At 41.2% G+C, this 26,925-nt stretch overlaps 3 protein-coding genes across 3 annotated transcripts; all 3 read right to left on the reverse strand.

Moving 5' to 3' along the window:
- Window positions 1-2,913: 2,913 nt before the first annotated feature.
- On the reverse strand, window positions 2,914-6,113 carry LOC306818736 (uncharacterized protein). The gene is made up of 6 exons (XM_079336445.1): window positions 6,045-6,113; window positions 4,754-5,086; window positions 4,480-4,644; window positions 4,136-4,231; window positions 4,007-4,038; window positions 2,914-3,605 (listed from the first exon to the last, which is right to left on the reverse strand). The coding sequence occupies exons 1-6, from the start codon at window positions 6,079-6,081 to the stop codon at window positions 3,234-3,236; spliced, it is 1,035 nt and encodes a 344-aa protein (XP_079192571.1). The 5' UTR covers window positions 6,082-6,113; the 3' UTR covers window positions 2,914-3,233.
- A 1,554-nt stretch (window positions 6,114-7,667) lies between these two features.
- On the reverse strand, window positions 7,668-20,237 carry LOC306818811 (uncharacterized protein). The gene is made up of 8 exons (XM_079336530.1): window positions 20,124-20,237; window positions 19,580-19,912; window positions 19,306-19,470; window positions 18,589-18,684; window positions 18,396-18,430; window positions 18,178-18,267; window positions 17,543-17,632; window positions 7,668-7,716 (listed from the first exon to the last, which is right to left on the reverse strand). Exons 1-8 carry the CDS (start codon window positions 20,149-20,151, stop codon window positions 7,702-7,704), a joined length of 852 nt encoding a protein of 283 aa, XP_079192656.1. The 5' UTR covers window positions 20,152-20,237; the 3' UTR covers window positions 7,668-7,701.
- On the reverse strand, window positions 10,153-12,777 carry LOC306818832 (uncharacterized protein). Its single transcript, XM_079336550.1, has 4 exons — window positions 12,618-12,777; window positions 12,274-12,369; window positions 12,145-12,176; window positions 10,153-11,744 (listed from the first exon to the last, which is right to left on the reverse strand). Exons 1-4 carry the CDS (start codon window positions 12,679-12,681, stop codon window positions 11,373-11,375), a joined length of 564 nt encoding a protein of 187 aa, XP_079192676.1. The 5' UTR covers window positions 12,682-12,777; the 3' UTR covers window positions 10,153-11,372.
- Window positions 20,238-26,925: the final 6,688 nt, after the last annotated feature.

Raw genomic sequence — 26,925 nt, forward strand, 5'->3', positions numbered from 1 at the left:
TACCTCACTCAGATATGAATCTTTTACAAACTTTCTTTTCTTAGTTGTGAACTGTGCGAGTTAGCACGATTTTACTACCCGACTCTTAATTCTGCACTGTTGGAGAGCTGGGCCATGGTCCTGAACATTATTATCTCCCGCAGGCTGTGTAGTAACTGTATTTATGTTTTGAAGGGCTTCTGCTTTATGACTTTGGAAAAGCAAGCTGGGGATTCACGCTGTGTGATGGAGAGGAGGGCTGTGAAGCAGGCTCCTCCAATGATACTTTCTAAACTAACTCTTCGAGCGTCAGAGAAACATAAAGACAAAAAGTTCAGCTCACTAAAGCAAATACTTAATCTTATTTATGATTACGTAATTATAATTCAGAAGAATATGCTCCAGACAAACTCTTCCTCACCAGTGCTGTGCCTGTCAGCATTTCATTTGCTGCAGTTATTTTATTTCAGGCTCATTTATCTCGGGATGGGAATCAAGAACCGGTTCCAGTAATGAACTGGTTCCAACTTGAAGGCCATGGACATCATTTACCTTTGTGCTTAACAGTTCCTTGGTAAATGCTTCCACTTAGTTACACACGTCTTGAAAAAGATTGCGTCACGCTCTCTCAGAGAGAGAGAGAGAGAGAGAGAGAGAGAGAGAGAGAGAGAGAGAGAGAGGTAGTCAGCGTGAAGTAATCACAACAGAAAGGAAACACAAGCCTCAGTGTGGCTTCACTCTTTCCAAAGTAACACTAACAGAACAAGGTGCAAGAGCTGTGGCTGTGTGTCAAGCAAGGGTGGAAACACCGTCATCATGCTGAAACATCTGTGGACGTGACACAACATTTAATATCAGGGGTGTAATGTGTTTGATGCTCTTTCCAAGTTACATTTATTGTGTTTTACTGGTCTGGCTACACTACTCAACACTGCCCCCTTTATTTACAGAGGTATTGTGAGGTCTGGTCTGGTCTATGTCTTGATAGGCACGGAAGGTCATTTTCTCCACAGATCCACTTTTTAAGATTTTGGCTGAAATTGTCTTTAGGTCCTGACAGTAATTAATAACTCAGGTGCTCTGAAAAAAAAAATTGTAGCAGCTGTAAACTCGTATAAACTTCGACCGTTGTCAACCACATTTTATAAACCAAAGAAGCCTCTTTACTCCCATGCATGCATGAGCCCACACTCAATCCACTTCTGCACCAATGGCGCATGTGCATGTAGGTGAGGGGGGCGTGGCTTTAGAGGGAGCACAGAGAGAAGGGGGTGGGTGAATACGGAGAACGGACAGGATGCTACTTTCCAAATCATGCTTGTTTTCGAAAAAAAAACAAAAACAAAAGATCTACTCTGCCTCGAAGCTTCCAGAAAATGTCCAAAAAAAGATGGAAGAAATGAGTGCCGAGTGCAGGCACACGTCTTCGTCCAAATCCGTATTCGTACTGGGCGAAGTCTTTAGTGGGACATTGAAACCCATCCTCATTGCTTTATAGTTTATTGAATAAAATGTTCTTAAAAAACTTGTCTGCACAATTTTCATTTTTTGATGACACACACACACACACACACACACACACACACACACACACACACACACACACACACACACACACACACACACACACAGAGTTGGCTAATCCTTTTCACTTAGCACCAGTGTCATTGACTGTCATTGACAGCAGCCGATACCCCAGGCCACCACACTTCTTCCCTGGTGGTCAATGTACACAACGAGTGTAACAACCAGAACAACAACATCAAGCTGCTCTCATTCTCCGAGCCCTGCAAGAACAGCTACTGGAGGGCATTACTGCTGCCAAGGTGACTTCTGCTGTGTGTGCTTTGTTTGTGCACGAGTGTGTGGTGGGTAAACTTTGACTGTGGAGAGAGAGAGAGAGAGAGAGTGAAACGACACACAGAGGAGGCAACACAAATGAAGCGAAGGCATCGACACTTTGTTCATATGTTTTATTTAAACTTTTTAGAAAACTCCTTAAAAACACATATTACACATGTCCATTACAGCAGACACACACACACACACACACACACACACACACACACACACACACACACACTGACGTTCCCTTGAATTGCCCCCCAGGGACAAATAAAGTTTTTTGAATTGAATTGAATTGACAGACACTAAAACAACATCAGAACATGCAGTTCATTTTCAGATTAAAACACTCAGTTTTGATGGTTCAGAACAACGACCGACTGTGTTTTAAACAGTTTTATACCACATTATCTCGGGCTGTCGTGAGTAAATCTGTAAAATTACAGCAGGAGCTCTCGGCTCTCCTGCTGTCTGGCCTTGAACTCTGTGGGCAAGGCAGCCTTTGGGTGATGACTGTAAAGGACCAGAACAACCACACAAATAGATTTCAAGTAACAGAAGAGATATATATACAGTATGTGCATGGCTATACATTCAAGAGTGTACTAACTGATATGTGCAATACAGTTAACAGTCATGTTATATGGAGTTTGAACTAGAACATACACAGTCACAATGCTTTCATGCAAAGAGAAATGATCTACTGTATTTGGATTAACCAGAGAGGCGGTGTTGTGAAATGTGAAAAGTTCAACAGTTGTGTCACTTTGGGGGAAGTGACTCTTCCTCTGAGGGTTTCCATTTTGTTCGATTGCTCTTTCATTGCGGGTTTAAGTACCACAGCTATGACTGGTAGGCCGCATCATCTTCCAATTGACCTTGATGAAAGCATGATACTCTTAAAGCTTTCCTGTAAGTGTGTGTGTTTGAATTTCTACACAGACAACAATGCAGCAGCCAGTATGTCCTCCTTCGAAGTTTAGATTTAGTTCTGGCACTTTGGGGAAGTCATCCTCTGAGGGGTGTGTTTATGTGTGTGTCTATGTGTGTGTGTGTGTGTGTGTAAAATGTTTACGTGAAATCAGAAGTGAAAGCAACCTCACACATTAGCTATTAAAACAGGAAGTGGGCATGGATGGAAAAAAAAGCCCGTTAAAAGTGTGAACTTGTTCACTCACATTAAAGTACTTCTCACAGACTTTTCTTTTGGAACGATGTATTGAAGTTTTTATGCATGCTTTCATAACCAGCAGGGTCACTGATTTGAATTTGTTCACAGATCTCCCAGCAGCAGTGTCCTCCAACAGTCACAGAATACTCTGGATTTGTTTGGACCAGAGAAGGTAGGCGGGGATTTGAATCAATGTTTATTTGTATCTTGATGTATCATTACATCCCGGTCATCACATTTAGGTTGCCTGTGTTGGCTGAGCCAGAGAATAAAAAGAGTCGTCGTCGTTGCTTCCAGATTGATTAGGCTGTATTCGCGTCATGGGTTTGATCTGCTGTTTGGGTTTTTGAACAACAGAGTACATAGAGTCCAATTGTGGATCTGTGCTGGTTGAACAGGCCCCTTTTGAATCAAACCCGGAGAAGGAGGTTTGATTTAGAAAAACGGTGTTTGAATAGATTTCGGCCTGAGCAGCTGATTCAGTGTCTTGGTGGTTGGAACAATTCAAATAGACACTGTCTGGATCTGCAGAGGAGTAGATCGTCGACAACATTTCAGGGTGGCTCACTGATCGCTGATCTCCAAGTCGGATTCCCTCAGAATCAACGTCCTTGAAAAAGAAAACAGTGGGACAACACGGTGAGAAGTAGTGACCAACCTGAGGCTACCAAGGATGCAAAATTACCAACATGCATCGCAACAAATGAGAGTAGCATGACCAGCTTCAACACAGAAACAGGAACTACCAGAATATTTGGCTGAATTTAAAGCTCTTGTTCAAGAGTTAAGGACTTTTCATGAAGCCATGTCAGTTTTGCCTTCCTTTGTAGGGATTGTGAGAATAATTTCCAACACAACCAATGAAGAGCCCTTGGAAAAGGACGTCTTCCATGGGATATGTGTTGTCTTCATCTACTGACAAAAAAGTGTGAGCTCAGCAAGACAAGCATGCTGAATAAGAACATGTATCAGATCTGTCATCAGATAGATTCATAACTTCAGAAAACTCACCTCCTGTGGCACACGAGCACCTGACACAACCTCTGAAGAAATGAAGAGGAAACATGGGTCATTATATCTGCTCAAAGTTTCACGTGTGTGATGTGTGTGTGTGTGTGTGTGTGTGTGTGTGTGTCTTACTCTGCTGCTTGTTTCTCATCTTTCTTATCAGAAGCAGAAGGATCATCAGAAGTGTGAATATGACGATGACAGCGGTCATCAGATATAGAACATTTCCTGACAAGAGATAAAAAGAAGAAAGACGTGATTACGCTTTATGATCACAGCTCCTCATGTCCTGTTTGTTTTTAATATGATGCCTTTAACATGTTTGTTGTTTATTGTTTTTAAACTCATCTAATGAACCAATATGATATTAATACTTGTTGCAGCTTCAGCATGAATAAATACAGATTAAGAGTGTTTTTTATGTCTTTAAAAACTTGATATCAGAAGAATAATTGTGACTTGTGTGCACTTCTTACCAGCTCCTTGTGCTGCTGAAGCAGGCGGTGTTGTGGTATTAAAGGTTTGGTTTGTCGTAGACATGTCAGTAAAAACATCAGAGACATGTGGAGATGTAACAGGGCTGCTTGTTGTTACAGGAACAATGATAGGTTTTAGAGTCTTACTGGGTCTGGAAGGCTCGGCTGAAACAAACACACACAGTACAGTAGTGATTCAGTTATCAGCTGTAAGGACAGTTATATAACATTTTAACAGAGTGGTTTTAAATTAAAATAAAGAGTTTATACTTACCATCTCTGACTTCAACATTCACCTTTATGAATGCATCTGTCCCAAATCTCTCCACTCCACAATAATATTTTCTAGCGTCTGACTTTTGAAGATTAGAGAAGGTCACATATAATCCTTCATCACTGTTGGTTATCTCAATTCGATTGTTACGTTTGGTCTTTTTATATCCTGCTTTGATGATAATTTGACTGTCTTCTGTACAGGGACTTGAACAAAGGTACTTTACATTCTCTTTTACATTCGTCCAAACATCCCAGTCTGAACATTTGATGGTCACAGATTCACCGACACGTTGATTTATGTTGATAGTCTCCATCTGCACCGCACTCAGAGCTACAGGAGAAAACAAAGTGATTAGTTTATAGTCTATGTCATAGTAAAGAAGCGTTCATTCAATATGATTCAGATACACAACATTTTTAGATTCATTAATTAGATTCAGAGTTATTAAAAGAAGTGAAGACAACATAAAGGAAACAATCTTTTAATTAATTGATTCTAATATAAATACATGTAAAGGTACAGATAGTTAATATACAAACATCAGGTGTGTGAGGTCGGGTCATGACCCCTCTGATCACAGCTCGGGCTCATTTGACTGAACAGACACTCTTTGTTGATTTTGTAATGTTCTGATGTCGACCCGTGTTCATGTTCTTTACCTCACTGCTGGTTGGATTTGGGTTCTTACTAGTTATTTAAACAAACAGCTTTAAATACATTAAAGATGTGTCTTTTCCATTTACTGCCATTCATTAATGTGGAAAGTTTTCATCAAGGAAGTGGCAGGCTGACTTCATTTTGGTAAAGTACATGTTGCACAGTGACAATGCGTTCTCATCAGTGTATGCATTGGTTTCCTTTTGAACGCTACAGTGAACACATATGCGTTGTATCTGAGGACTTTGCTTTTTGCTGATTTTGTCCATCACAATTTCATGTTTTTTATTTTATTTGACAACATACCTCATCTGGCTTCCTTTCAACAGTCAAATATGTCATTTACTGTAAATGTCTCGCGCAAGAACTGTCAAAGAAGTGTGCAGTTCATCCCTATTCAGCCCCACTGATAGTGATAAGGAGATAATTCACTGTTGTGCTTCCTTGTCTCGTTGGCTTTCCTGCCTCATTAAGAGACATCAGTTTTAATTTCAGGTCAGCTGAACAACTCCTCCCAGGAGTTTGAAAAGTAAAGAAATGACTGAAACAACAAACCCATGTACGAAAACAATGATGTTTGAACCGCTGCAGCTTTAACAAACAAGATAATATCAGAATCAAATGAACTCACCACACAGAAGACAAGCGTACGCACACACTCTCATCATGATGAACAGGACGGGCAGTCATTTCTTTTGTTCTCTAACCACAGTCTTTAACTTCCTCTTCCTCTCAGCCATACCAAGGGCCAAAAGCTCCTCCCCCCCCACACACACACACACACTGACATACACACACACACACAGACACAGACACACACACTATGGCTTTGTAGACCTTTTTAAATTATACCAAAAACAAAGATGAAATGGGAAACTTGACTTTATTTAGAATTTCAAAAGATGGCAGAAAAACACCTAAAACTCTTTGCATGGAATAAAATGTGACACTTAACACCCGAAGCAGCACAGCCTTCAAGATGCTTAACCACATGTTCCAGGTTCAAGGTTCAAGGTTCTTTATTTGTCAATTTCAAAATATGTCAGACATACAGGGAAATCGAAATTACGTTTCCCCCCTCCCCACGGTGCAATGTAGATAAAAAAGGTAAATAAAATAAAACAAGGTAAAAAAGATAAATAATATTTACATTAATAAACCTAAATGTGCAAAAAGTACAAAGTTAAATAAAATGGAGTATAAAACAAGATTAGAAGAAAAGTGAAACTTGTGCATGCGTGCAATGTGCTGCTCTGTTTCAATGTTCAAACAGGAGGAGGTTCCAATGTTCAGTGTTCATGGGGGCAGAGAGGAGGGAGGGGAGGGAAGAGAGGGGAGAGACTTCAGCTTCCTGACAGCTTGGTGGAAGAAGCTGTTTCTCAGTCTGGTAGAGCCGGCCCGCAGGCTGCGGTACCGTCTCCCCGATGGCAGGAGGCTGAAGAGGCTGTGTGAGGGGTGGGTGGGGTCACTCACAATGCGGGTTGCTTTGCGGGTGAGGCGGGTGCCGTAGAGGTCCAGAAGAGAGGGGAGCGGGACACCGATGATCCGTTCAGCCGCCTTCACTGTGCGCTGCAGGGTCTTGTGGTTGGCAGCAGTGCAGCTCCCCAGCCACACAGTGATGCAGCTAGTCAGGATGCTCTCCATGGTGCCTCTGTAGAAGGAGCACATGATGGGTCGGGATGCTCGTGCTCTCTTCAGCTTACGGAGGAAGTAGAGGCGCTGCTGGGACTTCTTGGCCAGTGATGTGGTGTTTGCTGTCCAGGAGAGATCCTCACTGATGTGGACCCCCAGGAACTTGGTGCTGCTCACTCTCTCCACAGCAGCACCATCGATGGTCAGGGGGGGTTTGGGAGTGGGGGCCCTCCGGAAGTCGACAACAACCTCCTTGGTCTTGTCGATATTCAGGAAGAGGTTGTTGTCTTTGCACCACGTGGCCAGTTGACCCACCTCCATCCTGTAGTGCGTCTCATCGTTGTTGGAGATGAGACCGACCACTGTTGTGTCGTCCGCAAACTTCACCATGTGGTTGCTGCTGAAGGATGGAGTGCAGTCGTGGGTCAGCAGCGTGAAGTGCAGGGGGCTGAGCACACAGCCTTGGGGGGCCCCGGTGCTCAGGATGGTGGTTTTTGATGCGTTGCCGCCAACCTGCACAGTCTGATGCACCAACCACAAACAAGCATCAGTCGCCATAGTATGACTTATCCACACAGGTAGAACATGTACTTGAAACCTGAAGCACCCATACATGTGTGTTTGTCCAAATGGAGCCACAGTGTGTGTAGCATCGGCTACAGAACAGGATTCTGAGAAAACAAAACAAAGTTTAATGTTAGAGGGTGAAAACTGAATATGGTGCAGAAACTGACAAAAACAATGTTTGATGGATAATCAACGACATAAAGAAGACCAATAGTTCAACAAGATGAGGGACACTTTGGTTCCCTCTGTATATCAATAAATCAATCAAAAAGTTCTGACGTGGCTTTGTGGAAAAATTAGTGCGAGTATGACTCCATCAGGACCTTTGTGGAGAATGTGAAATTCACTTAACCTGATAATTAACAGTAAAAAGAAAAAAATAATAAACTTAACTAAAAGACCATGACATACTGTATTTATAAAGTGGCCAAATGAGTTTGTAGAAAAGAGCCAAACATGCATTTAGGAACAGAGTTTAGTTCAGAGACAGACAGGGATGTGCATTTCACTCACCTAGCTTGATGCTAACACATAATGGAAACAGCAGTTAATTGGCTTACAGAATTAGCATCGCAATTGTGGTCATTTTAACCAAAGAAACTATGCATATTATTTTACAATGTTGTACAAAGAATATCATTTTATGTAGAGATACTGGAAACACTTCATAATAACCTTACATCAAGAAAGGGTACATTGATAGTTATTTTACTGTTAACTATGAAATGTAAATTAAGTTTGCTTATATGTAATGCTGAAATGTATGTTGTGTCAACAGTTTATTGTTGTTACACACATTATAACATTTGATATACATTAGAAGTGACAAAAGAAGGTGCTACAATGCTTTGGCTATAAAATGTAATGTGTGATGGGAGCATGTCTGCATGTTCTCCCGGTGCATGCGTGGGTTCTCTCCTGGTACTCCGGTTTCCTCCCACAGTCCAAACACATGCTTGTTAGGTTAACTGGTGACTCAGAACCCTTAGGTGTGAATGTAAGTGTGGCTGCTTATCTGTTTCTGTATTTCAGCCCTATGATTGACTGGCAAACAATGCAGGGCACCAATAGGTATTCATATTACTGATTAAATAAGTACATTTATTAATATTATTTTTGGCAATTTTGCCACAGCAAATCCTCACATAATTGGTGCCCCGTGTGAGGCATTCAATAAACAACCATTGTTGCACTGTTTGTAATTCAGAGTTAAAATCCTGAAGTAAACCTTTTTAAGATATTTTTTTCTTGAAGATTTACTCCTTATTTCTTGCGAAGCAGACATTGAGCTGTCATTTATTTTGTGTTGTGTGTTGTTGCTGAAGTGGTTTCACTTATTATGTGCTCTTTGTTGTTTGATAAAGTAGCCAGCTGTCAGGTGGTGTGAATTCACCCAATCCTCAGAAGACTTGAGTTGTGAGTACCCTCACCTAGCTTCCTGTGGATTTTACCTTTGTTTAGCTCACCACTTTTGCAAATCTGAATGTGTATGACAGAAGCGGTAAGACAGTGGGAGGCTTCTAGCCCTTACAAAGACCCTGATTCTGACTCCACATCAGAAGTAGAGAGTAAACTCCACTTCAAAATCCAACAAAGCCAGTTTACAGTCGTTAATGCTTCAGAGTTCGTTCTGTCTCCGGTTTTAGACCACATCTCGTGCTCTCGCATATGATTCTGTAATTATCGCGGGAACTCCTTTGTATCGTGACTACAGCTTTCCTGCGCTCTGTAGAGGCAGCTTGTGGGGTGTTGACGGACGAGGAAGCACAGAGTGTTACCGGAGTGAAGCTGACATGTACTGCAAACATATCTGCTGGAGGTTCTGTGTTATTGTTGAGGCTGGACAGTCAGGGTTCATATTTGTTAGTGTGATTTTTAGATAGACTGTTAGACTTTTATTTTTATTGTCCCTGAGGGGAGAGTCTTTTTCACCAACATAGTACAGTTTTAAGGGCTGCGCGCCGACAAAGGGTGAACACAGGAACATGCATGTGGGACAACAGGACATACAGTGCATATGGTTATGGGGAGACCAGGGATTGGGACTGAGGTGGATTTTTATTGAGGGCTGAAATGACTGCAGGCACCAGGCTTCTGCCGTATTGCGCCCTCCTGCACAACATAGAGTCCTTTGAGTTTTCGGATGGCGTGCAGTCTTTGGTGGCTCCTTTTTTGAATGTCCGTTGTGTGCTGGTCGAAGGTGAGTTTGTTGTCTAGTGTGAGTCCGAGGTATCTGAAGCTGTCAACAGTTTCAACTGTGTCGTTGTTGATGAGGGTGGGGGGCTCGGGTGATGGGGTGCCTATTATTATTTCTTTTGTTTTGTTTACATTGAGGTGGAGGAAGTTATGCGTACACCAGTGTGAGAAGTGAGTGACAGTGTTGTGGTAGTCTGTGGTGGAGTTATTGTCTGATAGGAGGGCGAGGATGGCAGTGTCGTCAGAGTACTTGAGGTAGGTGGTGGTGGAAGAGGGGCTGCTGCAGTCATTGGTGTACAGGGTATAGAAGAAGGGGCTTAGCACACAGCCCTGTGGGGCTCCGGTGTTGGTGATGAGTGGGGGTGATGTGGATGTGCCTACCCGAACAGCTTGCCGTCTGTCGCTGAGGAAGTTGTGCAGGAGGTGGATCAGAATGGGTGGAGTGTTGAGTTTATGTAGCTTCTGGATGAGCAGGTGCCTTTGGATTGTATTGAATGTGGATCTGAAGTCCACAAAGAGGATCCATACGAAGGTGCCTCGGGAATTTAGGTGCTGGAGGATCTAGGTGCCCCTTTGTTCCCTGTAGGCAAATTGGAGAGGGTCCAGATGAGGTTTCACAAATGGGAGGATGACCTTCAGAAGCAGTTTTTCCAGACATTTCATTAGTATGGGTGTGAATGCAATGGGGTGGTAGTGATTGAGGTCGGAGGGTTGTGGTTTCTTGGGTACCGGGATTATTGTTGCGCTTTCCCAGAGGAGGGGTATTGTGGCAGTCAGATATGACTCACAGAAGAGGGAGTGGGCAATAGGAGCCAGTTCTGTGGCACAGGTCTTCAGCACCCTTGCTGGGATGCCGTCGGGTCCTGGGGCCTTTGATGGGTTACATCGGCTGAGCTGGTGGCGCACTTCCGCGACTGTGAAGGGGGCAGGCTCATTGGGATCTACTGGGGGGAGAGCCTTGAGAGCTTCCCAACACTCTTTGGAGAAGTCCTGTTTGTCGAAGCGGTTGAAGAATGAGTTCAGTTCAGTGGGGGGGTGGGTTTTGTTTTTGTTTTGTTGTGGGTGTGTTCATATCTGGTGTGGGATTTTACCTTTTTGAAGGCTTCTCTCGTATTCATGTTTGTGAACTTATGCTCGAGTTTGTTTTTGAATTGGATTTTGGCCATGAAGATTTTATTTTTAATGTTTCTGTTTGCTGATCTGAGACCAGTCGTGTCTTTGAGCCTGAAGGCTCTGTGCTTTAGCAACCTCACACATTAGCTATTAAAACAGGAAGTGGGCATGGTCGGATGGAAAAAAAACGTCCGTTCAAAGTGTGAACTTGTTCACTCACATTAAAGTACTTCTCACAGACTCTTCGTTTGGAACAATGTATTGAAGTTTTTATGCATGCTTTCATAACCAGCAGGGTCACTGATTTGAATTTGTTCACTGATCTCCCAGCAGCAGTGTCCTCCAACAGTCACAGAATACTCTGGATTTGTTTGGACCAGAGAAGGTAGGCGGGGCTTTGAATCAATGTTTATTTGTGTCTTGATGGATCATTACATCCCCGTCATCACATTTAGGTTGCCTGTGTTGGCTGAGCCAGAGAATAAAAAGAGTCGTCGTCGTTGCTTCCAGATTGATTAGGCTGTATTCGCGTCATGGGTTTGATCTGCTGTTTGGGTTTTTGAACAACAGAGTACATAGAGTCCAATTGTGGATCTGTGCTGGTTGAACAGGCCCCTTCTGAATCGACCCCAGAGAAGGAGGTTTGATTTAGAAAAACGGTGTTTGAATAGATTTCGGCCTGAGCAGCTGATTCAGTGTCTTGGTGGTTGGAACAATTCAAATAGATGCTGTCTGGATCTGCAGAGGAGTAGATCGTCGACAACATTTCAGGGTGGCTCACTGATCGCTGATCTCCAAGTCGGATTCCCTCAGAATCAACGTCCTTGAAAAAGAAAACGTGGGACAACACGGTGAGAAGTAGTGAACAACCTGAGGCTACCAAGGATGCAACCTTACCAACATGCATCGCGGCAAATGAAGGGAGCATGACCAGCATGAACACAGAAACAGGAACTACCAGAATATTTGGCTGAATTTAAAGCTTTTGTTCAAGAGTTAAGGACTTTTCATGAAGCCATGTCAGTTTTGCCTTCCTTTGAAGGGATTGTGAGAATAATTTCCAACACAACCAATGAAGAGCCTTTGGAAAAGGACGCCTTCCATGGGATATGTGTTGTCTTCATCTACTGACACAAAAGTGTGAGCTCAGCAAGAAAAGCATGCTGAATAAGAACATGTATCAGATCTGTCATCAGATAGATTCATAACTTCAGAAAACTCACCTCCTGTGGCACACGAGCACCTGACACAACCTCTGAAGAAATGAAGAGGAAACATGGGTCATTATATCTGCTCAAAGTTTCACGTGTGTGATGTGTGTGTGTGTGTGTGTGTGTGTGTGTGTGTCTTACTCTGCTGCTTGTTTCTCATCTTTCTTATCAGAAGCAGAAGGATCATCAGAAGTGTGAATATGACGACGACAGCGGTCATCAGATATAGAACATTTCCTGACAAGAGATAAAAAGAAGAAAGACGTGATTACGCTTTATGATCACAGCTCCTCATGTCCTGTTTGTTTTTAATATGATGCCTTTAACATGTTTGTTGTTTATTGTTTTTAAACTCATCTAATGAATCAATATGATATTAATACTTGTTGCAGCTTCAGCATGAATAAATACAGATTAAGAGTGTTTTTTATGTCTTTAAAAACTTGATATCAGAAGAATAATTGTGACGTGTGTGCACTTCTTACCAGCTCCTTGTGCTGCTGAAGCAGGCGGTGTTGTGGTATTAAAGGTTTGGTTTGTCGTAGACATGTCAGTAAAAACATCAGAGACATGTGGAGATGTAACAGGGCTGCTTGTTGTTACAGGAACAATGACAGGTTTTGGAGTCTTACTGGGTCTGGAAGGCTCAGCTGAAACAAACACACACAGTACAGTAGTGATTCAGTTATCAGCTGTAAGGACAGTTATAGAACATTTTAACAGAGTGGTTTTAAATTAAAATAAAGAGTTTATACTTACCATCTCTGACTTTAATATTCACCTCTATCAATGGATCTGTCCCAACTCTGTCCACTCCACAATAATATTTTCCAGCGTCTGACTTTTGAAGATTAGAGAAGGTCACATGTAAAACTTCTCCACTGTTGGTTATTTCAATTCGATCCTTACGGTTAATCTTTTCATATCCTGCTTCGATGATAATGTGTCTGTCTGCTGAACAGGGACTTAAACAAAGGTACTTTACATTCCCTTTTATATTCGTCCAAACACCCCAGTCTGAACATTTGATGGTCACAGATTCCCCGACACGTTTATTTATGTTGATAGTCTCCATCTGCACCGCACTCAGAGCTACAGGAGAAAACAAAGTGATTAGTTTATAGTCTATGTCATAGTAAAGAAGTGTTCATTCAATATGATTCAGATACACAACATTTTTAGATTCATTAATTAGATTCAGAGTTATTAAAAGAAGTGAAGACAACATAAAGGAAACAATCTTTTAATTGAAATTGATTCTAATATAAATACATGTAAAGGTACAGATAGTTAATATACAAACATCAGGTGTGTGAGGTCGGGTCATGACCCCTCTGATCACAGCTCGGGCTCATTTGACTGAACAGACACTCTTTGTTGATTTTGTAATGTTGTGATGTCGATCCGTGTTCATGTTCTTTACCTCACTGCTGGTTGGATTTGGGTTCTTACTAGTTATTTAAACAAACAGCTTTAAATACATTAAAGATGTGTCTTTTCCATTTACTGCCATTCATTAATGTGGAAAGTTTTCATCAAGGAAGTGGCAGGCTGACTTCATTTTGGTAAAGTACATGTTGCACAGTGACAATGTGTTCTCATCAATGTATGCATTGGTTTCCTTTTGAACGTTACAGTGAACACCTATGTGTTGTATCTGCGGACTTTGCTTTTTGCTGATTTTGTCCATTACAAGTTTATGTTTTTTATTTTATTTGACAACATACCTCATCTAGCTTCTTTTCAACAGTCAAATATGTCATTTACTATAAATGTCTCACTCAAGAACTGTCAAAGAAGTGTGCAGTTCATCCCTATTCAGCCCCACTGATAGTGATAAGGAGATAATTCACTCTTATGCTTCCTCGTCTCGTTGACTTTCCTGCCTCATTAAGAGACATCAGTTTTAATTTCAGGTCAGCTGAACAACTCCTCCCAGGAGTTTGAAAAGTAAAGAAATGACTGAAACAACAAACCCAAGGATGAAAACAATGACGTTTGAAGCGCTGCAGCATTAACAAACAAGCTAATATCAGAATCAAATGAACTCACCACACAGAAGACAAGCGTACGCACACACTCTCATCATGATGAACAGGACGGGCAGTCATTTCTTTTGTTTGTCTAACCACAGTCTATAACTTCCTCTTCCTGTCAGCCATACCAAGGGCCAAAAGCTCCTCCCCCCCCCCCCCCACACACTGACACACATACACACACACACACACACACACACACACACACACACACACACACACACACTGTGGCTTTGTAGACCTTTTTAAATTATACCAAAAACAAAGATGGGAAACTTGACTTTATTTAGAATTTCAAAAGATGGCAGAAAAACACCTAAAACTCTTTGCATGGAATAAAATGTGACACTTAACACCCGAAGCAGCACAGCCTTCAAGATGCTTAACCACATGTAGGATGCACCAACCACAAACAAGCATCAGTCGCCATAGTATGACTTATCCACACAGGTAGAACATATACTCGAAACCTGAAGCACCCATACATGTGTGTTTGTCCAAATGGAGCCACAGTGTGTGTAGCATCGGCTACAGAACAGGACTCTGAGAAAACAAAATAAAGTTTAATGTTAGAGGGTGAAAACTGAATATGGTGCAGAAACTGACAAAAACAATGTTTGATGGATAATCAACGACGTAAAGAAGACCAATAGTTCAACAAGATGAGGGACACTTTGGTTCCCTCTGTATATCAATAAATCAATCAAAAAGTTCTGACGTGGCTTTGTGGAAAAATTAGTGCGAGTATGACTCCATCAGGACCTTTGTGGAGAATGTGAAATTCACTTAACCTGATAATTAACAGTAAAAAGAAAAAAACACAATACACTTAACTAAAAGACCATGACATACTGTATTTATAAAGTGGCCAAATGAGTTTGTAGAAAAGAGCCAAACATGCATTTAGGAACAGAGTTTAGTTCAGAGACAGACAGGGATGTGCATTTCACTCACCTAGCTTGATGCTAACACATAATGGAAACAGCAGTTAATTGGCTTACAGAATTAGCATCGCAATTGTGGTCATTTTAACCAAAGAAACTATGCATATTATTTTACAATGTTGTGCAAATAATCATTTTATGTAGAGATACTGGTAACACTTCATAATAACCTTACATCAAGAATGGGTAAATTAATAGTTATTTTACTGTTAACTATGAAATGTAAATTAAGTTTGCTTATATGTCATGCTGAAATGTATGTTTTGTCAACAGTTTATTGTTGTTACACACATTATAACATTTGATATACATTAGAAGTGACAAAAGAAGGTGCTACAATGCTTTGGCTATAAAATGTAATGTGTGATGGGAGCATGTCTGCATGTTCTCCCGGTGCATGCGTGGGTTCTCTCCTGGTACTCCGGTTTCCTCCCACAGTCCAAACACATGCTTGTTAGTTTAACTGGTGACTCAGAACCCTTAGGTGTCAATGTAAGTGTGGCTGCTTACCATGGTTTTGCGGACAATAAACCCACCTGTATATGAATACAAAAAGGCAACGAAGTTTAGCTGCGTTCAGCTCGGCTGCAGGATTTATTCTGCAGCACTTGCCTCTTTTGGGTATAATGCCCCTTGCAAGCGCTATGCGCCCTCTAGTGACCTGAGCTAGTATCACAATAACATATGAATCCAGTGCACTTAAATATGGCTTAAAATACCTGTTTTAGACAAGAAAATATATTGGGGTCTCTTTTTAACTCATTTAACTTATTAACTATGAAAAGTATTTTCCTTATACAATGAACTTTTTTTACTGGTTTGAATACGTTTAACATTTATGCCATCACAGATCTTGTGATCCATTCTTTTAACCTTTTTTAAATCACCTTCAATTTAAACTTAACACAATACTTACTTCAATGAATTATATACACGTTTTTAACCCTTTACAGCTGCTTATCTGTCTCTGTATTTCAGCCCTATGATTGACTGGCAAACCGTCCAGGGTCTAACCCTGCCTCTCGCCCTTTGACATCTGGGATCGGCTCCAAACAGTACAGATAAAGGATGGAGGGGCTATCATGTTCGGTTGCAACTCTAGATTCCACCAAAATTTAAAAGCAATCAGTAAGTTATTTGATGTATAGATTTTATTTTTTAAGAAAGGTAAAGGACTCAGCCCTGCTCGTGTATTTATACCAGCCGTCCCTGCATACATGTTGGTGGAAATGTCAGAATTCAGGCTTGAATAAAGTGGTTAATTTTCAGTCTGCCTCATTAAAAAAACTTTTAATAATGTTTTATCGATTCATATTTTTTAATTTACATTTAAATGTTCGTGTTCCAATAGCTTTTTCTGTAGTAATAATCCTAAGCCATTACTTCGCTGTGAGGTTTGCAAGCATGTTTGGACTAGCCAGAACCAGTACTGTAGCCCCATAGAGGTATGATTTGAGTGTGTGTGTGTGTGTGTGTGTGTGTACTCATAAGTACATTTATGAGTATTATTTTTGCTAATTTTGCCACAACAAATCCTCACATAATTGGTGCCCCGTGTGAGGCATTCATTAAACCACCATTGTTGCACTGTTTGTAATTCAGAGTTAAAATCCTTAAGTAAACCTTTTTAAGACATTTTTTTCTTGAAGATTTATTCCTTATTTCTTGCGAAGCAGACATTGAGCTGTTGTTTATTTTGTGTTGTGTGTTGTTGCTGAAGTGGTTTCACTTATTATGTGCTCTTTGTTGTTTGATAGAGTAGCCAGCTGTCAGGTGGTGTGAATTCACCCAATCCTCAGAAGACTTGAGTTGTGAGTACCCTCACCTAGCTTCCTGTGGATTTTACCTTTGTTTAGCTCCACACTTTTTCAATTCTGAAGGTGAGATGGAGAGCATGTTCAACATGTGTATGACAGAAGCGGTAAGACAGTGGGAGGCTTCTAGCCCTTACAAAGACCCTGATTCTGACTCCACATCAGAAGTAGAGAGTAAACTCCACTTCAAAATCCAACAAAGCCAGTTGACAGTCGTTAATGCTTCCGAGTTCGTTCTGTCTCCGGTTTTATACCACATCTCGTGCTCTCGCATATGATTCTGTAGTTATCCTGGGAACTCCTTTGTATCGTGACTACAGCTTTCCTGCGCTCTGTAGAGGCAGCTTGTGGGGTGTTGACGGACGAGGAAGCACAGAGTGTTACCGGAGTGAAGCTGACATGTACTGCAAACATATCTGCTGGAGGTTCTGTGTTATTGTTGAGGCTGGACAGTCAATGTTCATATTTGTTAGTGTGATTTTTAGATATTCTGTAAGTTATTGTTGAGGAGCAAACATGTGTCTGTTTGTATGTGTTGGTGTAGCTCTCAGGTAGGATCAGCTGAGAGTTGAAGGTATTAATTAACCCATGACATGCGTAGTGTGTGGTGTGTTACCTCTTTGTTTGGTGTGATCTGGCTGTAGACTTGGTCTTCATCCATTGACTTCAGCTGGAGGGATTGATAGACTCGATCAGCTGCTCCACTCTTTGTGAACACAACATGAAATGAATGTTACTAAACATTTAGGAAATTACACTTCCAAGACAAATTTGAAAAAAAGTATCCATTCAGAAGAGAACATGTTATTGCAATACAAAGGGAGACGGAGGCCCTTACAGAAAACATTGGCCACATTGAAGACAATCCGCAGTATCCTCCTCTGTGATGTTTCACCTTCAATCTGAATGTTGCCATGGCGAAATCCGGGACTAAGTGATCCCCCCTCCAACAGAGGTGTTACAGAGTCGAGATTATTTGAGCAGGACTAGTGGAGGAAAGCAGCACCGAGTGAGTGTTTGTGTGTGTGTGCGTCTCTGACTGTGTGTGTATGTGCACCTCCTGCTGTGGCGTACTTTTGACACACCGAATGCAATGGACACTGATTTAACGCCATTGCAGAATCAGTCTGAATGTTCAAAGACGTGGTGACAGCTGAGATGGTTTAATATGTCATTACTCATGTTCATCATAAAACCAGCCTCTGTTTTCATTGTCGAGGCGTGAGTTGGGCGTAGTGTGTGGTGTGTTACCTCGTTGTTTGGTGTGATCCGGCTGTAGACTTGGTCTTCATCCATTGAATTCAGCTGGAGGGATTGATAGACTCGATCAGCTGCTCCACTCTTTGTGAACACAACATGAAATGAATGTTACTAAACTGTAACCAATTACACTTCCAAGACAAATTTTCTAAACTTATGTATGGCTGCACTATGATGCATTACTTCACTACCAGAACCATTAAACTCACCTCTCCTGCAGGTTCTTGTGGAGTTGTAACAACTACTGAAAACACAGGGCAGAGTATGACATCATGTTTTACTTCTAATGAATCAATGAATGCATGGTGCAAGTCAGATATAGAGATGATGCTCAATGTTTCAGAGTCTAGTGTTGTAAGTTTAACTTGTATCTAAACATTATAGTTGGTGCGTGTGTCTTACTCTGCTGCTTGTTTCTCATCTTTCTTATCAGAAGCAGAAGGATCGTCAGAAGTGTGAATATGACGATGACAGTGGTCATCAGAAGTAGAACATTTCCTGACAAGAGAAAAAAAGGCGTGATCACACTTCATGATCTCAGCTCCTCATGTCCTGTTTGTTTTTAATAGTATGCCTTAAAACACATACTACTATACTATCTATCTATCTGTCTATCTATCTATCTATCTATCTATCTATCTATCTATCTATCTATCTGTCTGTCTGTCTGTCTGTCTGTCTGTCTGTCTGTCTGTCTGTCTGTCTGTCTGTCTGTCTGTCTGTCTGTCTGTCTGTCTGTCTGTCTGTCTGTCTGTCTGTCTGTCTGTCTGTCTGTCTGTCTGTCTGTCTGTCTATCTATCTATCTATCTATCTATCTATCTATCAACTGAGGACACATATTAGTGATAGAACATGTGAAGGTGAAGTGTGTTGAATGAGACTCTGTATTAACGTTCATATGAAGCAGGAAAGTCAAATGACTAACAGGTGTTTAAAGCTTTAAGAGAAATACATCTGATTTCTATTTGTTGTTCATTGTTTTTAAACTCATCTAATGAATCAATATGATATTAATACTTGTTGCAGCTTCAGCATGAATAAATACAGATTAAGAGTGTTTTTTATGTCTTTAAAAACTTGATATCAGAAGAATAATTGTGACTTGTGTGCACTTCTTACCAGCTCCTTGTGCTGCTGAAGCAGGCGGTGTTGTGGTATTAAAGGTTTGGTTTGTCGTAGACATGTCAGTAAAAACATCAGAGACATGTGGAGATGTAACAGGGCTGCTTGTTGTTACAGGAACAATGACATGTTTTAGAGTCTCACTGGGTCTGGAAGGCTCAGCTGAAACAAACACACACAGTACAGTAGTGATTCAGTTCTCAGCTGTAAGGACAGTTATATAACATTTTAACAGAGTGGTTTTAAATTAAAATAAAGAGTTTATACTTACCATCTCTGACTTCAACATTCACCTCTATCAATGGATCTGTCCCAACTCTGTCCACTCCACAATAATATTTTCCAGTGTCTGACTTTTGAAGATTAGAGAAGGTCACATGTAAAACTTCTCCCCTGTTGGTTATCTCAATTCGATCCTTACGGTTAATCTTTTCATATCCTGCTTCGATGATAATGTGTCTGTCTGCTGTACAGGGACTTAAACAAAGGTACTTTACATTCCCTTTTATATTCGTCCAAGTGCCCCAGCCTGAACATTTGATGGTCACAGATTCACCGACACGTTGATTTATGTTGATAGTCTCCATCTGCACCGCACTCAGAGCTACAGGAGAAAACAAAGTGATTAGTTTATAGTCTATGTCATAGTAAAGAAGTGTTCATTCAATATGATTCAGATTCAAAACATTTTTAGATTCATTAATTAGATTCAGAGTTATTAAAAGAAGTGAAGACAACATAAAGGAAACAATCTTTTAATTAATTGAAATTGATTCTAATACAAATACATGTAAAGGTACAGATAGTTAACATACAAACATCAGGTGTGTGAGGTCGGGTCATGACCCCTCTGATCACAGCTCGGGCTCCTTTGACTGAACAGACACTCTTTGTTGATTTTGTAATGTTCTGATGTCGACCCGTGTTCATGTTCTTTACCTCACTGCTGGTTGGATTTGGGTTCTTACTAGTTATTTAAACAAACAGCTTTAAATACATTAAAGATGTGTCTTTTCCATTTACTGCCATTCATTAATGAGGAAAGTTTTCATCAAGGAAGTGGCAGGCTGACTTCATTTTGGTAAAGTACATGTTGCACAGTGACAATGTGTTCTCATCAATGTATGCATTGGTTTCAAAACAAACACACACAGTACAGTAGTGATTCAGTTATCAGCTGTAAGGACAGTTATAGAACATTTTAACAGAGTGGTTTTAAATTAAAATAAAGAGTTCATACTTACCATCTCTGACTTTAACATTCACCTCTATCAATGCATCTTTCCCAACTCCCAATTCCCCGACACGTTTATTTATGTTGATAGTCTCCATCTGCACCGCACTCAGAGCTACAGGAGAAAACAAAGTGAAATATGTGCAATACATTTCTTTTTTAATATTGATGAAGAATGATTCAAACACAACTTTACAGACTCAGTGATTATTAACCAACAAACAAAGGAGTATTTCACTGACTTAGTAAATGTGAGGACAGAGAAATGAAGGAAATGTCAAACTTACCAGAGAGAAGACACCAAGCGAACACAAAGAGTTTCATCGTGTAGAAAATCATGCGGCACAGATCAGAAGAGTAAATGTATGCAAGACAAAGAAGTGATCAGGGAAGTCTGACCAGAACTTCCCCTTCACACATTTCTAAGGCTGAACATTTAAAATGATGTGACACGCACACACAAACGCATGCGCACACACACAACACGTATGTCAGAGATCAGGGCAGTCTGACCTGAACTTCCCCTTTCACACGTTTTTAAAGGCTGCGGCTCTTTCTTAAAGTTCCCATCATCAAAAAGTGGCTGAAACTTACCTGCTGCACAAAGCCTAAACAAATGCATTAGCATCAACACTGTGCAACGACGTAAAACCACATCAGCTCATCTTACTCTCATCCATCTGAGATGCTTTTTCTCACGTCTTGTTTGATTCACTGTCTGAGCACTTTGTCCCCTGAGTATCGTGTGTGCAGACGATGCTTCACTCTGCTTCAGTCTGGAGGTGAAGGGTCACGTAAAGGTTTCCTCACACTGCTGTGTGTTTTCACACAGCTGCCACCCCTCAGTGTCAGCGTCCTCTTGGTTGTAAATTCACTGTTTCTCTCTGTAGAAGAACATTTTTTGAAGAGTCAGTTCACAGAAAGTCTTTGTTAAGTCCGACACTGAGGAGCGTTTCCAGGAGGTCAGCGTAAGGACAGTCCTGTAGCCCAGCGTCTGTCAACGTGCTGAAAGACGATTCTGTCAACAGTTTCTCTGTTATTCTCTAATCAGCCGTTTGCTTTTCAACACTTTTCTCAGTCCGCAGCATCGTGGAGCAGGACGTCTGTTGAGTCCAAGATCGACAAGAGCATGTAACAGTACTTTCAGATTTGCAGAAGACTCCTGATATTTCCAAGAGGAGTGGCCTGTGAGAATGCAACCAGTCACATTTATTCATTGAGAATGCCTCCTGATTTTCTCCTCCATGTGTTTTTTTTTTTCCACAGAAAATCAGAGCGAGCTGATTTGGGAGTGCAGCAGGATGTGAATGGGAGAATTCACCTTGTTTTAAAAACGGCGAATAGAGTCAGTAGGCCTGTCTGCACTCGACCACTATGATCTCCGTGCACACGATTACATTTCCTGATCTACAGGATGTTCTTCTCCAATCTATAAAGCATTGATAGAAATAGAAATATCCTTATTAAGGATCATATAGCGGACTCTACAACTTCTACATGTTCTTTTTCCAATGTCATGTCTCGCCCCAGGTGACCCTGTGCCCTTTCCTTTTCAGGGATTATTTAATTTGTGAGGTGTGAACAGCCAGGTCAGGAGAACATCCAGAGCCGTCCTCCTGAAATGAACTGGATAATGATCTAGATTATTCCATTTAGTACTCTATTACTTTCTGCTCCCTACCGAGCTGTCTGCCATTCGAATAGCTTTACAAATAAAATATGCTTCTGCAAAGCTCATGCTCTTCAATATTAATGAATCATCATAGCTTCTTCATCCACCACTACGCCTGCATGTTTTTTTATAAGCCACAGGGGAGCCGGTCGTGGAAGCTGACCTGATAGATGAGCTCTCTGAGGATTTTGCAGCAGAAAGCTTGAAGAATATTACAAATGGATGCTATGTTTCTTATCCAATTTGCCAAATCATTGGTTTTAAAATTTGCAAGATTGAATGTGCAAATTAGACTGTTCTTAGATATAATTAGTATTCTCTGTGTTCCCTCTGGTTGCACGGAAGCGTCAGTGGGTTTTTATTTAATGGCTCGTTAGTAGTCACTCCACTGGTTGCCCACATAATTTGGGATCCATTTTTAAATCATTTTATTGGCTTTTAAATCTGTCACTGGTGTTGCCCTGCCCGACCTCTCGGAGCTTCTGCACCCTTATACACCCGCCCGCGCTCTCAGGTCACCTGATCAGCTGCTCCTGAGAGTAAACCAAGCAAAAGCACAGATGATGGAATGATCCGCCACAGCACGTGAAACAGGCCGTGTGTTTTTAAATCTCATCTTAAGACCAGTCTCCTCTCTTTGGCCTTTGAGTGCTAGCAGGACGTCGACTTCATTTATCAGATTTCTCTTCTTTTGTGTGTGCCTTTTAATGTCACTCACATTTGAAGTCTTTCTATGTTATGTATTTTTCTGTAAAGTCAGCTGAGGAGGTTTAAAATTTGGATTGGATTGGATGGACACGGCTGACTTTTTGGTTAAGACTTAAAAAGGTAAAGAGCAGCAACACCACGGTGACGCTGCTGCAGAAAGCCTGGAGAGCCTCCGCTGTGCATCAGCCGTCCGTCCGTCCGTCCGTCCGTCCGTCCGTATGTCCATCTGTCTGTCTTTCTGTCCGTCTGTCTGTCTGTGTGGGTTATGAATGCTCACAGTAACATGTTCATGATGTACAGGACACTCTGAATGATAGACTTTCTGTGTTTCTCACCATCAGCCAAACGATTCGTCACAGTGCAGCTGCAGTGCAATTTAAAAACATGTCAAATATTTTTAATGCATGCAGCTTGGTTTTTATCAATACATCACAACAACAACATAAACACTATAAACTGAACCGATAACATTAAATGCTCCAAACAGAGAAGGTCTGCATGTTACGGGAATCCGGGGAAATCCTGGCCGAGCTCACTTTTATAAAGTTATTGCATAAATGTCAAGAGGCCTACGGGTCAATAGGCACATTTGAAATGACAATAACATAAAGTGCTGTCGACTGAGAGCTTTGCACAGCATCCTCTTGGGAGGCCACGTGTGTGTTTACAAGCATGCCTGCTGTGTGCTGTGAGGGAGAGGGCAGAGAAGTTCATGTTAGTGAAGAGCTAGAAGAAGAATAAAGACTCCATTTTCTCCTTGTAATAGTTCAGGGGTGTTACGGCATGGACAGCGGAAGTTTTTCTGGGGGCAGATTCTGGTTTAAAGATAGAACATTAGTTGTCCATGAAGCAGTGATGTTGGGTTCATGTCAAGCTGGAAAGAAAACAAACATCGTAAGGAAAGAAAGAGAAGGCTGAGGCTGTTGTGCTGTGGGGACGAATACGTCTTCAGGGACCTTGACGTTGTGTCCTTTATTGGACAAATGTAGAAGTTTGAAATGAAGAATTTATCTGCAGCAGCAATAATGTGTTTTTTTGGCTTGATTTCCCCAGTCAGCTGTTGTGCACCAATACACCAAGACAATCACTTGAATGTGTAAATGTACTTGGCAATAAAACCCGATTCTGAATAATAAATAATTATTCAGACAAGACGGCTCGTTCTCATAGGCTGGCAGAGCTAAGCCTTTGGTTCCTTTTATGATAAAGATGTGTAAATTATTCTTTGAGTAACTTTAAACTAGTTGCTGTAAATTTGGGTGAAACCTAAAAGTTACAAGACAAACAAGCAACATCTCCAAATGGGATTATTTTTTTTACAGTTTGGGCCCTCAAGCGTCCTCCTCCAAACACTTCAGTAGTTTAAATGAGTGACAGGTGTCATGGCACGTCACTTTGATTTCCTAAATAAAATGAGTTGTGTCTGCAGTTAAAATGACCACAGTGCTACTTCTGGACAGGAGCCTCTCTGTGTGGCGTTTGCATGTGTGGATTCCACTCCTGCTTTCCCCCACAGTCCAAAGACATGCTCGTTAGGTTGCCTGGTGTGAATGTGAGTGTGGCTGCTTGTCTGTCTCTGTGTGTCAACCCTGTGAGTGACAGGCGAACAGTCCAGGGTGGAACCGGCGCCTCTCGCCCCATGACAGCTGGGATCGGCTCCAGCCCCCGGCAAACCCCGAAACGGCAAACAGAAAATGGATGAACTGCACCGAAGACTTTAGAGATTCTCTTTAAAAACAATATTATTTTATTTTGTATTTTATAGGTATTGTTATATACATGGCATAATTTGTGCTTTTTTTATTATCAAGAATAAAACCATAGGGAACACATCATGAAATTAAACTTTAAACCAGGGTTGAACTGTTCTTTTTCAGCTGGATATACTGAGAGTTTTACAAAACCAGGAGGAGGAGGAGGAGGAGAGGGAGCGGGAGAAAGACAGGAAACTTAATCGATAGCTAGGTAGATTGATAAATAGATTTTTCCAGAGACACTTGCAAAGAGATGGTCCACTGAGGGTAGTGTGAACGTTCAGACTGTGATGTGCTTTTACCAACAGCAGCAAAGGCACCTGTGTTTCACTTTGTTTAAAAAAGAAAAAGAAAGTACGCCTCAGGGCCTTAATCCAGTTGAGTCTATACAAATTAAACCAAATCCATCCGTCAATTCCTCCGGGGTGGGGATTCCTGTCACAAAAAATTTGCAGATTTTCTCTGATTTCCAGCCATCGCAGAAGGTTGGGCCAAAGATTTGCCAGCTTGAGGCCCTTCAGTCGATCCCCTTGCGGAGGCTGATTGAATACAGAAAAACTAACCTCGGGAATTATATTGTGAACCTTCTTGACTTTTGCTGCTTCTGTTGCAGATCCTCCAAAAGGGGTGCAAAGTGTGAGGTGTAAGGGATATTTTACCTGATACTTGACTCTGGGATGGCTAAAAGAATAGGGAAAAAAAGCCAAATATTATGTGAAGGGGGATAATGATGGTTGAGCATGACGGGTTGAATGGAATAGCCTCGATCACATTAAAGGCTTTAAACGATACCAGATTTGAAGCCTTGATTGGATATTTGTAAAAATCAGACAATACTGAAACCTGTCTCAATGCCACAGCTAAAATTCAAAGTTATCAGAACCCAATATTAATTAAAGGTCACATATTCTCCTCTTTTTAAACACAATTACGGTAAATCAGTGTCAGAGCTCCTTTTCAACATGTGTGTGAAGTGAGTTGTTGTAAATCCACTCTGATCCTGTATTTGATCATGTTTATAAACCCCTCTATTTCAGCCCTGCTCAGAACAGGCTGTTTCTGTGTCTGTAGCTTTAAATATGTAAATGAGCTGTGTCTGACCACGCCCCCTCTCTGGAAGGGCTCGGGTGTACTCGCTGCTTTCTGGCTCCATGTCCTATTGTTTACGGTGAGAAGGCAGACTCAGAGGGCAGAACAAACACCTAGCTGTGGGAGTGTCACCCACCTGGGGGAGGGGCTACTGCCCTTTGTGATGTCATGAAGGGAATATCTCCAAACGGCCTTTTTAAGCACACATTTTCTGTGTCTAGCCCGCTGTAGACGGAGTGGATGGAATTTTTTCATGATATGAGGGTTTGTAGACAGACTAGAGACACATTGTGACCTTTAAATTCTTGACAAACTCCTGCACACTGTCTTACTTGCACCAATTCATTCACATTTCAAAATTCATTTTTCAAAATGTTACCAAAGAATATGTGCTGATTAAACCGCGCTCTCTCCCTCTATTGCTCACAGCAGTTGATGCTTAAACATTTTGGCAGGATATCTAATTTAACATTAAAGTATTGGTACTTTTTGATATCATCGATTATTAAACCATCTGAACTTTTGACAACCTAATTATTTAATAAGATGGATTGTTGGTCCAGTACTCAAAGGGGTATCATGTTATCTAAGAAAATGAATGAAGGAGTAAACGGTTGAAAAGAAAACTGAGTGCTGTGGAGGGTGTACAGTAAATGAGAAATCTCAAATTAAAAAAACAGCATGGAAGTCAAGCAGACAAAGACATAAAAAGCAGAGCATGAAGACAAAGAAGGACTCTCTCAGTCAGTATTTTTACATACACAGTTGAGCTACGGCTATAGCTTGATTAGGCCATTTAATGGGAATGCTCTCTCCTGTCATAGTACACAGGCACTGGGGGAGAATGCACTCATTGACTGAATGTCTGACTTTGCTACTGAAGGTGGGGATATGGCCCCTTTCAGCTGGTTACTATTGGACCTTCTTTATGTTGACCTATTTTGTTACATACCAAACAATAAACAAATTGATTTCCTTCCGTCAATATACTTTTAGACTGCCTTAAAACAGCTCCACCTCACACGAAACCACCGAGATCAGAGGAACGTTGCCCAACTCCAAGTAGCCCACCGACCTTGAAAATGTGTCTGTGACTTTGAAATCCCTTAAAAAGTCGGTTGGTGCCAGGCCAGCATCAGTATGTTAAAACCATGCAAAGT

The sequence above is a fragment of the Symphodus melops genome (genome assembly GCF_947650265.1).
Source record: "Symphodus melops genome assembly, chromosome: 2".
Taxonomy (NCBI): Eukaryota; Metazoa; Chordata; class Actinopteri; order Labriformes; family Labridae; genus Symphodus; species Symphodus melops.

Bases quoted from the DNA above. Each gene is read 5' to 3' on its own strand.
- LOC306818736 (XM_079336445.1), bottom strand. From the start codon at position 6,081: ATGATGAGAGTGTGTGCGTACGCTTGTCTTCTGTGTG. The intron at 4,232-4,479 runs GTAAGAAGTGCA...ATCTCTTGTCAG, and splicing joins TTCAGCAGCACAAGGAGCTG to GAAATGTTCTATATCTGATG. The intron at 4,039-4,135 runs GTAAGACACACA...TCATTTCTTCAG, and splicing joins GATGAGAAACAAGCAGCAGA to AGGTTGTGTCAGGTGCTCGT.
- LOC306818811 (XM_079336530.1), bottom strand. From the start codon at position 20,151: ATGACCCGACCTCACACACCTGATGTTT. The intron at 19,913-20,123 runs GTATGTTAACTA...TTTCTCCTGTAG, and splicing joins ACCTCACACACCTGATGTTT to CTCTGAGTGCGGTGCAGATG. The intron at 19,471-19,579 runs GTAAGTATAAAC...TGTTTGTTTCAG, and splicing joins GAATGTTGAAGTCAGAGATG to CTGAGCCTTCCAGACCCAGT.
- LOC306818832 (XM_079336550.1), bottom strand. From the start codon at position 12,681: ATGTCTACGACAAACCAAACCTTTAATACCACAACACCGCCTGCTTCA. The intron at 12,177-12,273 runs GTAAGACACACA...TCATTTCTTCAG, and splicing joins GATGAGAAACAAGCAGCAGA to AGGTTGTGTCAGGTGCTCGT. The intron at 11,745-12,144 runs GTGAGTTTTCTG...TTCTTTTTCAAG, and splicing joins GTGCTCGTGTGCCACAGGAG to GACGTTGATTCTGAGGGAAT.